A 13,485-nucleotide genomic window follows, 5' to 3' on the forward strand; every position below is an offset into this window, starting at 1 on the left:
ATGGGGGTATCTCGCGTTTTTTGTCGTCTTTTCTTCTAGCTGTTTCTACCTGTCTGCTCGTATTATCTTCTAGTGTCAGTGTAGTTATTATCGGGCTCTTGGTTGTTGATCAGTCGACTGTTGCTAGCCATTTTTAGATTTTTTCCACCAGGTATCATGTGTAATAGTTTACGGGTGTTAATTTCGTGAAGGCGCTCTATATGAGATTTGCTGCGTCTGAGCCATACATCTACGAATTTCCTGTTGTTTTTCAGTTTACGCTTAGCTCGCAGTATTTCGATTTTAATGTTTTTGTTCTCGAATGCTAACTTGACGAGTGGTGGTTCCTTGGTTGTTCGTTGTCTGAGTCTAATACACTTTACAATTTTAGGGGCAGGTTCTGCAAGCAGGGAGAGCATTTCGGTACATACAATGTTTTAGTTCTCGTTTTCTTCCATTCTGAGTCCAGAAATAATCACACAGTTGTCGGGGTCGTCTAGAGGATCTCGCTTTATTTTGGAATTCACTTCTATTTGCAATTCCATGCATAAATTTTCCATTTTTTTCATGTCGGATTTTGATGCTGCCACTTTTGCATTTTGCTATCGTGGTATTGGCTTTTTTAAGTTTCGCGGTGAGGGTGGCATTTTCTTCGGCTATATCATCTAGTTTTGCGCTGGTGAACTCAGAGGAAGTTTTAAGATCCGAAATATCAGTACGGTGTGTGCCGACTTCACTGGTCAGCTCCGTGATTTTGGTACTGTGCTCATCGGTTCTATCGATCAGAATATTGAGTTTTGTTTCGAACACAGTTTGTTTCGACTCGACATTTTCTATAGATTTTTGTAACTTGTCGAATGCATTGCGGACGAACTGCTCGAAGTCGTTATTCATGGTTGCACACGTAAAATGTGAATCGATCCTGATATGGAGTATATTGAAGTCCGTCCTATCACCAATCCAATATGGGGGTTTCTGTATTGTACTGTCCTGTACTGCGGACAAAATGGCGGTGGTAAATCTACTGTACACAACCGAATAATTTTTCAAGTTCCACAAATCACACTGTAGAATGGGGCTTTTACTCACAGTTTACACAACTCGACAGGGAAACATCTCACACATCTTCAGTACATTTTTCATTGCGAAATTATTCCGAAAAACTATCCAATTTTGATGTTTTTACAGAGAACATAATTATGTGACCAGTGGTGTAGCAGTGCCACCTAAAGCTAAACCAAACAGAGTCATACGCAATAACTGATACAAAGAAGGAAATTCGTCCGCATTAATGATTTTCTGAATTCCAATCGCAACCACAGTTTTGCACAACGTCACGACATGTGTCTCATGCGATTTGATACGGTTTTCTGCCGTGAAAACAACTGATGATCTCATTAACTCCTTGCTAGGACCAGACAGCCAGTTTTTGTTTTTAACAAGTTCGTCATAATCACATCCGCGCGATAGAATATCCGCACAATTCTCATGTGACGGACAATGCTTCCAAGCTGTATTCGTGGTTAAACATTGAATTTCCTCGACCCATCTTCTGACAAAACGGTCACGGTTGGCTGAACCCACAATCCAACTCAAAACTATAGTACTATAGTACAATACACAGTTTTCGATATTGATACGCGCTTTTTGTAGCGAATTATAGATATGACACATTAATCGAGACCCAATGACGGCTGCCATTAACTCTAACTTCGGTAACGAATTTTTCCTAAGAGGCGCAACTCGCGACTTCGCTAAACAGAACGAAAATTCGTCACCAGCACATAGATACGCAACCGAACCATTATCTCGCTCGCTAGCGTCCACAAAAATATGAAGTTCTGTAGGATAAGCTATATCACCATCGAAGTATTGACGTGAACAGGAGAAACTGGATGCAGCTTCAAGACTCTTAACAATACTTCTCCAGATTTCACAGAGTTCAGGTGACAATTGTTGATCCCAGTTAGCATTTTCCCGCCATAGTCGTTGAATAAACAACTTTGCATTCATGACCACTTGAGCGACGAATCCAAGTGGATCGAACACACGCGATGAGTGCCGTAAAACATCTCGTTTAGTAATGACGTCATATCCGGTATAAACACGCGCTGAAGACCGATTTCATCGACAGATACAGTCCACTCCAGTCCAAGGTTTTTTGCGATAGGTACATCTGAAGAAACATTTTCGGATTTAGCTTTAGCTGTAACATCAGTACTATTGGAGACAAACGAACGAATATTAAATCCACCGTCAGCAAATATACTTCTCATTGTAGAATAAATAAAGCCTGCCTCATGTGTTTCAACGCTTATAGATACATTGTCCACATAAATATTGTCTGAGATAATTGTGGCAATATCAGATGAATAACTTTTCAAATGTTTCAAAACAGTCGCGTTTAGTATGAACGGCGTACTGCGAGCACCGAATAACACAACTTTAAAGCGATAGAGTTTGAATCCTTTCGATGGATCATTGATATCTGTAATCCATAGAAATCTAGTAAAGTCACGATCGGGTGTTTTCAATCGAATTTGTAAAAAGGCCTTTTCTATATCGGCCAATATCGCGACATTTTTCAGACGAAAACGCAACAATATAGAAATAATGTCATTCTGTAGTGCAGGGCCCGTTTCCAGACAATCATTCAAGCTGGCAGAGTTTTTCGTTTCTCGACAACTACAGTCATATACTATCCTGACAGGTGTTGTTGCCGAGTTTCGGTAAACCGGGTGATGTGCGAGATAGTGACATGAACCAGAAGGTAACTCGTATTCGTCAAGTGGAACCTCTTCGATAAATCCGCGCATCTTTTGATCGCGTATAATGTCATTATAAGTAAGCATTAATCCTTTATTACGCAAACGATTGACTGTCGAACGTGTACGATTCATAACGACGTTAAAATTATCTGGTAACGAACAATGTTCCAATTTCCACAGTAATGATGCTACATAATGTTCACCATCAAACGTTATAGAGTCAATATAATCCTGTAGATTTATTTCACGTGTTTTCACAGTGTCTGGGTGTTCTATACCAAGTGTTTCTATTGACCACAAACGCGTTATAACATCTGGAGCATCATCTGCTGCAATCATAAATTGCGATACTGAGTCTGTTCTATGTTTAATCGAAATTGGCCCCGATAACAGGTAACCAATCTTAGATTTGATAGCTACGGGTCCATTACCGCGTATGATGTCACCATCTAATATTTCCCAATAATGATCAGCGCCTATCAATAACTGAACGCTGAAATTGTCTTGTCATTTAACGGGTGCGCTAGTTTAATGTTGCGTAGATGATCTAAGTTCGTAATCTCGGTACCGACATGATTACGGATAGGTGCGGATATACTAGGCACGATTAATACTGTAAGCGGAATGTTCTGTCCAGTATCAATAACTAATTTCACATTAGCACGCTCAAATGTCCTAAATTCCGGATCCTTATTGAATGCCGCAATAGAAAGCGATTCTGAGCCATCGGCTTTAATTTCAAGTAAATCGGCCAATTCCTGTGTCATAAATGTCCGCTGTGAACCGCCATCAAATGAGATCCGGGCGTCAGTTGTCAAATGTCCAGTACTCACTGGCGCGATAGCAGTTTCTAACATCACACTAACATTAAGATATTGACAAACAGAAGTCTGAACCACAGCATCGGAAGCAGAAATGACAATATCGCTTGATTCGGACTGTTGAACGGTTGAACTATTTGAGTCAGGAACGCTTCCCTGAGCAGTTGCAAGATTTTTACTCGTTAAATTGTCTCTTTCGCATATGCTAGTATGATGCAGTTTTTTGCACGATTTACATCGAGTTTGAGATGCACATTGACGAGCCATGTGAAATTTGCGCAAGCAATTTAAACATAATCGTTTTTGTTTGATAATCATTTTCCGATCAGACACAGTTTTGTATTTAGTACAGTTCATGGACGCGTGCTGACCTTCACAATAAGCACAGTTACGGTTCGTGCGTTCATATTTAGACGAAGAGACGACAAATGTTGTTATTTCTCCAGTTCCATACCCGGTTGAAGGAATTGTATGACGAATATCAACTGATTCTAAAATTTCAAGTTCACGATACATACATTCTATCAATGAACGAAACGACCAATTCACACTGCCATTTGCGCAAGCCATATTGCGAACGAAATCAGCTTGTAACTTCTCAAGGATGACCGGAGTCAAAAAATCGCCATAATGTTCACTAGGTTTACCTAACGATTCCAATGACCTGACGTAATTCTGTATTTCATCGTAGAATTTACGTAACGATATAGTTTTATTTTCCGGTTTCGCTTTATTCAGCAAAGCTTTCATATACGCATTAGTCAACTTAAAGTCTTGTCCGAAGCGATCTTTTAGAACAGATACAGCCCTGGAATAATTACTATTGGTCACAGTTATTCCTGATATGCATGAAAGAGCCTCGCCGGAAAGCTGACCCTTTGGTAGGCAAACTTATTGACATCCGATAGACGATGATTGTTATGAATCGACGACTCGTAAGTGTCCCAAAAATTTTGCCAGTGCAGTATATTTCCATCGAAACTCGGCAAAACTAACTTTGGCAGATTCACAAATGAATTATTGGAAGTTTGTTCCGGAACGACTCTTACTCCTGAATCCAATGATTTAACAAATCGTTCCACCTTATACATAGTTTTTTCTGCCGTAAAATCAAACTCGTCATGCTCTTTATACAGACTGTCGATTACAGTTCCATTAGTTACTACACTTAGAATGTTCTCGTGAACTTCTTGTAGCTCCGAGAGTTTCTTTTGTAGTTTCCGTAACAAGAGTTCAAGTTCCGAGTAACGATCAGTAATTTCACTGTTAATAATGTTTTCACACTCAGTTATATATCTAGTAACTGATCCTCTGAGTCCACGGCGTCGATTCTTTTGCAACGTTACTTCCTCATCCATACGGTAGTTCTCGAGGGACCATTTAATGTAGGCAAAGACGTTAAACAAGCTTCGTATCAACACAAACAAAACAAGAAATTTATTACAACCGATGTATACAGCTTGCGTGCAATTGAACATGGCCAACCTGCGCTGAGCATGCCGGGAATCTCATACACCAACCGCGAAAATCAAACAACCGGAAATAACCCGACAACGACACCTGAAAATCGACGCCTATCGATAGAAACTATAGATGTATTCTCAGATCATCAATATGAAATTGACAGTTGTTATCGTGAAGCTATGCCTTCCTGTTCAGTCTTAGGTCACGTGCTAAATATCAGTCTCGCATTTAACCATATGATATCTAAATATGAATTATGGGGGACACCACTGATACGTAATTGTAATACAGTGTAAATATCAAGAATTAAAACAAAATGAACTGATTTCAGGTTTTAGGGGTTGAAACACGAGAGATCAAACAAACCTCTAGTCCTGATACTAAATTATTTTAATGTTTCTAATTCGACTGACAGAAATATAAATTATTACATCAGATTCCTGTTAAAATTTATCAGACAAGCATCCTACGCTAATTCTACTGATGATCGCATATAGGGGATTTTATATCACTAACAAACATGGCACGTGAAATATATACATAAAATAAATTGTTATAACTGATATTGAATTATTTCAAAAGTACACAGGAAACAATAAAAAAAAGAAATATTTCATTATCAGTATACGCAAATGTAAAAAAAAGTGTTTGTTTGACTTATAAAAAAGCAGTCCAGTGGTTATTACTCGTGGTCTGATGGTAAACCGTTGTCGAGTGGGTTCAAACTGCTGTTAACGAATCAATACCAGAAGAAGTAATCCACGAGGATAAACGAACTGGGTTCGATTACCGTACCAAATTATACCAACGCATACAACATTCATTTGTGAAACAGAGAGAAAGACTTTAATACATCATCACCAAACGATACAACTGAAACCGAGCAGCTTTGAACGATTTACGTGACTCCACGTTTCTAAGAGGGTGGATTCGTATAGAAGCTATCAGATACTTACAGCCTGGAAAACACTTCATACAACAATTTTGACAATCCAGCTAGCCAGAAGAATGTGTTTTAAAATAGGCGATAACATAGGTAGAATAAAATAGAATATTGAAATATGTATTTGATAAATGTTTTCAACTATCGGCATCAATTTGGCGCTATACAGGTACTGACAAACGATACAAGCGGGAGGACAGAGGTAACAACCAGTTGTAATCAGGGATTCGGCTAACATATATTAAAACAGTGAAATGGTCGGTAACTGCCTTCGATAATGTCACAGATGTACGAGGGCAATCCGTGTTATGTTCTTATAATTTAACTGGTGAAGAATTTCTACAAGTGAAGGTTAAATCGTGGCAGTTTCAATGTACGAGGCACGATCAAAAGGTGTATCCATCGCGACCATCCAGGTGACCATCGCGTGACACTAGAAACGACTGTCAACACGGTGGAATTGAACTCGATTGTTCGGGTACAAACGTTTATTCATGATAATACGACTTATTCCAACCCTAATATAATTGCTAATGGTTTTAATAATTAGCTTTAATAATTAATAATGTTTTTTTAGTCAAATATATCTGCAATTTATGCCGCGTCGATTCGAGTTATGATTTTTATCGAATAATCGAATTAGATTTAATGAATCGACATTACTTCTTTGTATACCTTCTTGTATATATAATTAATATTTTCCCCAATGATTTATCTGACACTGTCTTCAACGCTTTTTCTGGTCCAACCCGTTTAAAACGACTTTTACACGTTGGGAATCCGATGAGAGATTTGAACGACGACAGCTTCAACGGTTTGACGTCACTGCCGGTTGTGAATCTATCTATATCGGTTCTTACTCGTAACGTTATTCTAGTTTTACCGGCTCCGAAATATTTGAACATCACGGTAACGTAATCAGTTCAACGTCCAGATACGCGTTTTCTGGTTGAATTTACTGGGAATTCTAGATTGCACCAACAGATCTCGAATAATTTCTAAGGGAAAATATATTTGATAATCTGGCGTCTTTATATTTTCTTCCACCGGATTGGGAATAGATTCTGTTTCATGGCATCGAATATAGACTGTCACTTTTCATATAAAATAATTTGGTTTAAGGCCGATTTAAGTTTTATTAGAAACGCAAAGTAAACCGTCAGAGGTTCTCATAATTAATATTATTTGTCATTTCCTGATACCTGATGTCTGTTTATCTGGTTCTGATCGCTGCAACTGATCACGTTTATAAAGGTGCTTGTTTTCTGAATTTTGAATGAAACAATGACTCATAGTTCATTATGAAGTGTTGCCGGAATTTTGGTGACGATATCTTGTGAAGGCTCTTTAACAGTTTTCTTTCTCCTCACGCGTTGCAGATAATCATGTATCGTCGATCCATTTTCCGGTAAACCACTTAAATCCTCAAACACGGGTTTGATTCTTTCGTGTTTATGTTGATATTTCTGAGTTGAATTGCTTTTCTGCCGCTAAGTCGTCTTATTTCGGTGATAATTTTTACGGTAGCACGGTATCTGTTTAGCTACCGATGTCAATGGTTGGCAATATTCGTTCGCTACATTCGCTGTATTAAATGCGATCATTCTCACTCTGATAATGATGTCGTACGCGCAGATTTACACGTATGTATCTGGAAGCAGGTCCGGCTCGAAAAGAGCTGATCATACTGAACTCGTTCTAGCTCGACGCAGTTTAGTCATCAGTCTGTGTAATTTATTTTTGTTGGTTACCGTTAAAAGTCGTTAAGTTCTAGGCCGCATTTTTGGTCGAGATACCGATTCAGATTGCCGCTGGGCTGGCCGATAATCCCTACACTGAACCAACTTCTTTACACTATTCTAACTATTGATATAAAATCCAATCGAGCTCGAAATGAACGCAGAAAACGACAACTAATCAAATGGGTTAAAACCTCACAACGTCGATGTCGACAACAAATTCAATTTTTTTTCATTTATTTAGAAATCAAAATCCATGAGAATCAAATATGTATATTTTTGTGATTCGAACTTACTGGATATCATTTTACAATATTATACGGTATGCACCATAGTTTTAACCCACAGTTTTACTACATTGAAATCGATAGCAAGTCTGTTTCCATTTAACCCTAGGTTAACCAGGAAAACGCCAACATTATCTAACATTATATGTCGTTTTTCGACGAATCCAAATATTTTCGAAGCCACAGTTAAATATGATTTCGAAAGGTAAAATTTTTATTAACACTTATAACTGGTTAGAATTAGTAAAACGTATTCCTGGTGTGAAAGGGGTGTTTAATGAGGGCTGTTTTATGATATCAAACGGTCTTCATGACCTGTCTAATTTAAGAACATTTATCTGATCTTAGATATTTTTTTCAGTTCAAGTAGTTTTATTTATTCTGGTTCGGAGCAACCATATAATTCTTTAGTAGATAGGAATTCACATATTGTACTTTAAACCAGTTACCAATTTTCATATTTTCGAACGTAATTATAAGCTGGTTCCTCAGTTTTAGACCCAGTTCTACAGTGCCCCGCTAATTCCACAGTTCTGGAACATACAGTCTATTATTTTACAACGGCTCAATCGGTTCAAACGGTTCTATCGGTTCGATTGGGTGATATGGGTCGACATATGGATAGTATGAGGCTGATGCCACCAAACACCAGTTAAATAAAAAACCAACAGGAGAATCCAGATCGCATGACAACAAATACCACTAACCAGAGCGACTATCGACCAATTCCTCGCCTCACGAGACATCATTTTAGCTCTGATATCTCCATTATCGGCGTAAACCTTGGCAGTCATAGCTTTGATCAAAGCGATTATTCCCACTGGCAAACAGCAACATATCATCGTACAGATTGCGAAAACAGTAAAATCAGGGACTCGATCTCTTTCAATGACTCGAGCTGGTTCCCGGACAGTGATTACTGTCGGAGCCTTTCTCGGCTGGTCGTAACCATAATCAGACTGAGACTGTGGCGGTCTGTTCGGTGTCTGGTTCGCTGCACCTGCAAGAGATGAAGTCAAACTACGTAGACTGGAACTTCGTGGAACCGGGCATGGTTTATTGTTCTACTTAAATATTATCTACAAGGTGCCCGTATTCCCCAACCCGTTAAATCTGCAAGGTGCCAAGAATCCCAGATCACACGTGACTTACAAGGTCCCATAATAATAAAAATAATAATATAATAGTAATAGTAATAGTAATAGTAAGTATATAGCGTTATTTTCATTACAGACTCGTAACGCTTTACATAAAACAGAATAAGTAATAGGATTAGCATGAAGTATACGGACTCACTTGTAAGAGGTCTATTTGGTCCATAGTTATACCGCGGTGCTGGGGTTTCCATGTTGCTATAAACGAAAGGATATTTTTGAAAGACGTTCTGAACCTCTGAATTTTCCTTCCCCCTCTCGCGTAATTCTGCTCTCCCTCCCTCCCTCCCTCCCGCTATATCCCCCTCTCCCCACTGCTTGTTGATACGGGTTCGTTCCTCCAATCGGTGCTGAATCTCAGATGTGTTTAATCAATCATTAATCAACAATTCCAACATTCATCAATCGATTACCTGAGAATAGGTTTCCCTTACGTCTTAATTTTCGTCTTAGTTTTCATGTGTCTTGTTTTTAAGTGTCTGATCGATTTACGCATGACACTTATATAACGAACTTCTTCTCGTCACAAGTCACCACGCCAGCTGATAATATGGCACCATTAACAGATAGGGCTTTAGAGAGCACTTGAACAATAATATGAATCACTTTCTAAAATTATGTATCGTCAGGCTTGCATACATTTTTGGTGATCATTCCTAGATGAAATAAGTAATATCGAAAATCTAAATATAATTATATATTCAATATAATATCGAAATATATTATACTAAATAATAATTCAGGACGTTTATTATCTAGCTTGTGTTCACTCTTACAATACTTAAAAAACTACTGCAGTACTGCAATACTTAAAAAACTACTTAAACTACCGCAGGTATCTGTTGAATATAATATCTACAGATGTCAATGGTTGGCAATATTCGTTCGTTATGTTCGCTGTATTAAACGCGATCATTCTCATTCTGATAATGATGTCGTACACGCAGATGTACAAGTATGTAAATCTGGAAACAGGTCCGGTTCGAGAAGAGCTGATCCTACAGAATTCGTTCCATTTAATTTATTTTTGCTGATTAGCCTACCGTTAAAAGTCATTCAGTTCTACACCGTATTTTTGGAGATACTGATTCAGGTCGCCGCCTTGGCTGGCCGTTCTGTTCTTCGATAAACTCAACTCTGAACCCACTTCCTTTAAACTATTCTAACGATTGATATGAAATCCATACGAGCGCGAAATAAACGCAGAAAACGACAACCAATCAAATAGGTTAAAACCTCACAACGACGATGTCAACAATGAATTCAATTTATCTTCATTTATTTAGAAGTCCATAGAACTAACTATGTAGGTATATTTTTGGGATTCGGACTTACTGAATATCATCTTACAATACAACATTAACCCACAGTATTACTAACATCGAAATCGATAGCAAGTCTGTTTCATTTTACCTAAAGTTGACCTGGGAAACGATAAATTTATGTCGTTTTTTTTTGTCAAGTCCCAATATTTGCAAAGCCACAGTTGAATATGATATACGTAACATAAAATTTGAATTAACACTTATAACAGGTTAGAATTAGTAAAACGGCGTGTACGGTGCTGTAAAAGGTGTGTTTAGTGAGGGCTTTTGCATGATATCAAGCGGTCTTTATGACCTGTCTACTTCAAAAACATTAATCTGATCTTAGATATTTTTAATTTCTTTTTTTTCATTCTAGTTCGGGACGACCACAGATAGGAAACCACGTGACCGAGCTTGTAACAAATATTGTACTTTAAACCAGTTAACAATTTTGATATTTTCGAACGTAATTATGAACTGGTTCCATAGTTCAGGACACAGTTCCACAGTGCACCACCTAGTTCCACAGTTCTGGACCACACAGTTAAGCCCTTCAAAATTGATACCTTGTTTCTCATCAAATCGCGAAGCCGCCAGTGTCATTACTGAATGCCAAAACAAAAAAATAAATAATAATTAAGTCCGAATCCCGCATCAGATTGCTTACGGTCAGCTCTTTCTTTTTAAAACAAAAACCCTCATGCGCGCGTTATGACGCGTTGCGCAGTAATCTTTTTATGCATTTCACTTTTGTCGATAATAAGTATTGTGCATTACATTAGTAATGCACTTATTGACCATTTTTAGCCCACTTTGGACTTTAGTCCCAGCGGGCTTTTGCGTTCACTTTTCGTCCGTCGTCCGTCCGTAGACGGCATTGTTGTGGTATGGATTCTCCACCTATGTTATGGTCCGTATATCGTCCAGTGCTGTGAATCCGGGTTGGGTTGTCCAACTAGCGTCGTGGTAATAATTCCTCTTAACTATGGTGCGAGGACACTCTCTTAGATCAGATCTCAGTCCTTCGTTTTGACTTCTTACACGGCTCCCAGATATAACTTAACAATTTCTAAGTTATCTTTCGTTTATTTCCTCTTACTAGATGTATACAGATCATTCCCCGTAGCTCCCGTGCTTACTAAAACCTCCCTATTTATATCACTTTCTCTTTTGTAACGTGTGCAGGTCCTCTTCCACACATGGCTTGGAATTCATGGCTTGTGACGTATTCATACGTCACAACATTCCTCCCATCCATGTATGGGCGATGACGTATCTGCACACGTCACAATTTTCTATAAATATATTTTTGCACTCAACGGAGTCCATGGCCGCACCATATTAGGTTTACCTACGTAGATACATACGTCACTTCCAGACTTGTTTATTTATATAATTTCTATTTATGTTTATGAATGACGTACATATCCACGCAGGTTGTCTCTGGTACTGCAACACTGGCCATGAACTCAAGCTTCCGTGCACTACTTGTTGATATTGTTTAACCGCTGATAACTGAACCCTACTAATATGTTCCCGAAAGCTTTGTTGGTATATTTCATGAAAACCCAATAATATATATAATATATAATAATATATATATACATATATATACATACATATATATATATATATATATATATATATATATATATATATATATATATATATATATATATATATATATATATATATATATATATATATATATATATATATATATATATATCCTAAAAGTCTTCATAATAGAATCCAGTTATTTTGGGAAGTTTTGAAGATGCTTCAAGGTAATGTCTTGATATTTGGTTTATACATGTATCTATCCTAGACGCATCTTCAGCCCAAAAACTTTCCTCTCAGATTCAAGATGGCCAACTTGCAGCCATAGATGTTCGCCAAATTCAGAGCTGTTTGCACATTTTTGAAGTTTTTGAGGGAAACTTTGAAGACGCTTTTATAAATTACCTTCATCTTTCACATATATTTGTATCCCCCAAGAGTCCAACAGCATGAGAAAAGTTGGGTCGATCGGACTCAATGTAACCGGCTGGTTGTTGTATCGGAAGGCTGGCTGGGGAACTAGCATTTACACTAGCGATACAGGTTTCCATCCATCAGGAACAACAAGGCAGTTAAACCTTATATGTACAATCTTTATTGCATCTCGCAATGAGAATGATTATCATAACTTTACATGGTCTTTATATACAGAATTATGAGTATGGTGAGAACGAGGTGTCAGACAAGTTGTAGACATCAAGACTCACAAACTAACACCTAGTGACATATTTGAGAGACATTAATCAATTATTGATGAGCACTGACTAGAGCTAATTACTATGAAAACATATTGAGTTATGTCACATGTTGATTACGATTAAAGCACATATTGATACCATATTCATCAGTTATTTACATTATTAATATTATGATTATTGTTAAGCATTTCCATGTAGAATGAGATATGAAATATTATGAACCGTTCCTTATGAAATTGTAGATATATATATATATATATATATATATATATATATATATATATATATATATATATATATATATATATATATATATATATATATATATATATATATTTATATATATAAGAAATATGTGACTTATATCAGGGTGACATCGAGATAGCCGTCCTGTGACCTATTTTGTGCCCAAAAATCTCAATTTTGGCCTGAATTCTGAGTCGTGTAACTTCCAAAGGGTTTGCCATTTTTCATTGCAATTTGTGATTGGGATTCTTTGAAAAGGGATCTTTTATACCTGAGATAGGTATATTTGATCAGCTAATTATGACGCAATTGGCGGCCATCTTGGTGTCATCAGTATTAATTCGTAGGTGGAAAAAAAGTATTTCCACATTATATTGATACCTAAGAATATTTTGTTACCATAATCAATTGGCAAGTTGTAGCTCATAACGTGTTCTATGATTGTGGAGAGTTTCAAGGTCATTAGTTTTTGTATATGGCCACCAGGGGGCATTGAACAATGCAATAACTTTTTATTAA

The 13,485-nt window shown here is 37.4% G+C and overlaps 3 protein-coding genes across 3 annotated transcripts; all 3 read right to left on the reverse strand.

Annotated features, from left to right (window-relative positions):
• Positions 1–1,176: 1,176 nt before the first annotated feature.
• LOC141910534 (uncharacterized) lies at positions 1,177–1,992 on the reverse strand. The gene has a single exon (XM_074801226.1). It carries the CDS (start codon positions 1,990–1,992, stop codon positions 1,177–1,179), a length of 816 nt encoding a protein of 271 aa, XP_074657327.1.
• LOC141910535 (uncharacterized) lies at positions 1,989–4,926 on the reverse strand. Its single transcript, XM_074801227.1, has 3 exons — positions 4,565–4,926; positions 3,316–4,376; positions 1,989–2,935 (listed from the first exon to the last, which is right to left on the reverse strand). The coding sequence occupies exons 1-3, from the start codon at positions 4,924–4,926 to the stop codon at positions 1,989–1,991; spliced, it is 2,370 nt and encodes a 789-aa protein (XP_074657328.1).
• Positions 4,927–8,016: 3,090 nt separating this feature from the next.
• Positions 8,017–9,648, reverse strand: LOC141911135 (proline-rich transmembrane protein 1-like). Its single transcript, XM_074802100.1, has 3 exons — positions 9,569–9,648; positions 9,298–9,353; positions 8,017–9,001 (listed from the first exon to the last, which is right to left on the reverse strand). Exons 2-3 carry the CDS (start codon positions 9,347–9,349, stop codon positions 8,586–8,588), a joined length of 468 nt encoding a protein of 155 aa, XP_074658201.1. The 5' UTR covers positions 9,350–9,353; positions 9,569–9,648; the 3' UTR covers positions 8,017–8,585.
• Between the last annotated feature and the right edge of the window lie 3,837 nt (positions 9,649–13,485).

The sequence above is a fragment of the Tubulanus polymorphus genome, chromosome 9 (assembly GCF_964204645.1).
Source record: "Tubulanus polymorphus chromosome 9, tnTubPoly1.2, whole genome shotgun sequence".
NCBI classification, from domain to species: Eukaryota; Metazoa; Nemertea; class Palaeonemertea; order Tubulaniformes; family Tubulanidae; genus Tubulanus; species Tubulanus polymorphus.

Excerpts from the sequence above, each read along its gene's own strand:
- LOC141910534 (XM_074801226.1), bottom strand. The coding sequence starts at position 1,992 with ATGAATGCAAAGTTGTTTATTCAACGACTATGGCGGGAAAATGCTAAC.
- LOC141910535 (XM_074801227.1), bottom strand. The coding sequence starts at position 4,926 with ATGGATGAGGAAGTAACGTTGCAAAAGAATCGACGCCGTGGACTCAGA. Across the intron at positions 4,377-4,564 it reads TCATTTGTGAATCTGCCAAA|GGCTGTATCTGTTCTAAAAG; the intron begins GTTAGTTTTGCC and ends TAATTATTCCAG. Across the intron at positions 2,936-3,315 it reads ACCTATCCGTAATCATGTCG|CATCATTACTGTGGAAATTG; the intron begins GTACCGAGATTA and ends AACATTATGTAG.
- LOC141911135 (XM_074802100.1), bottom strand. The coding sequence starts at position 9,349 with ATGGAAACCCCAGCACCGCGGTATAACTATGGACCAAATAGACCTCTT. Across the intron at positions 9,002-9,297 it reads ACCAAATAGACCTCTTACAA|GTGCAGCGAACCAGACACCG; the intron begins GTGAGTCCGTAT and ends CATCTCTTGCAG.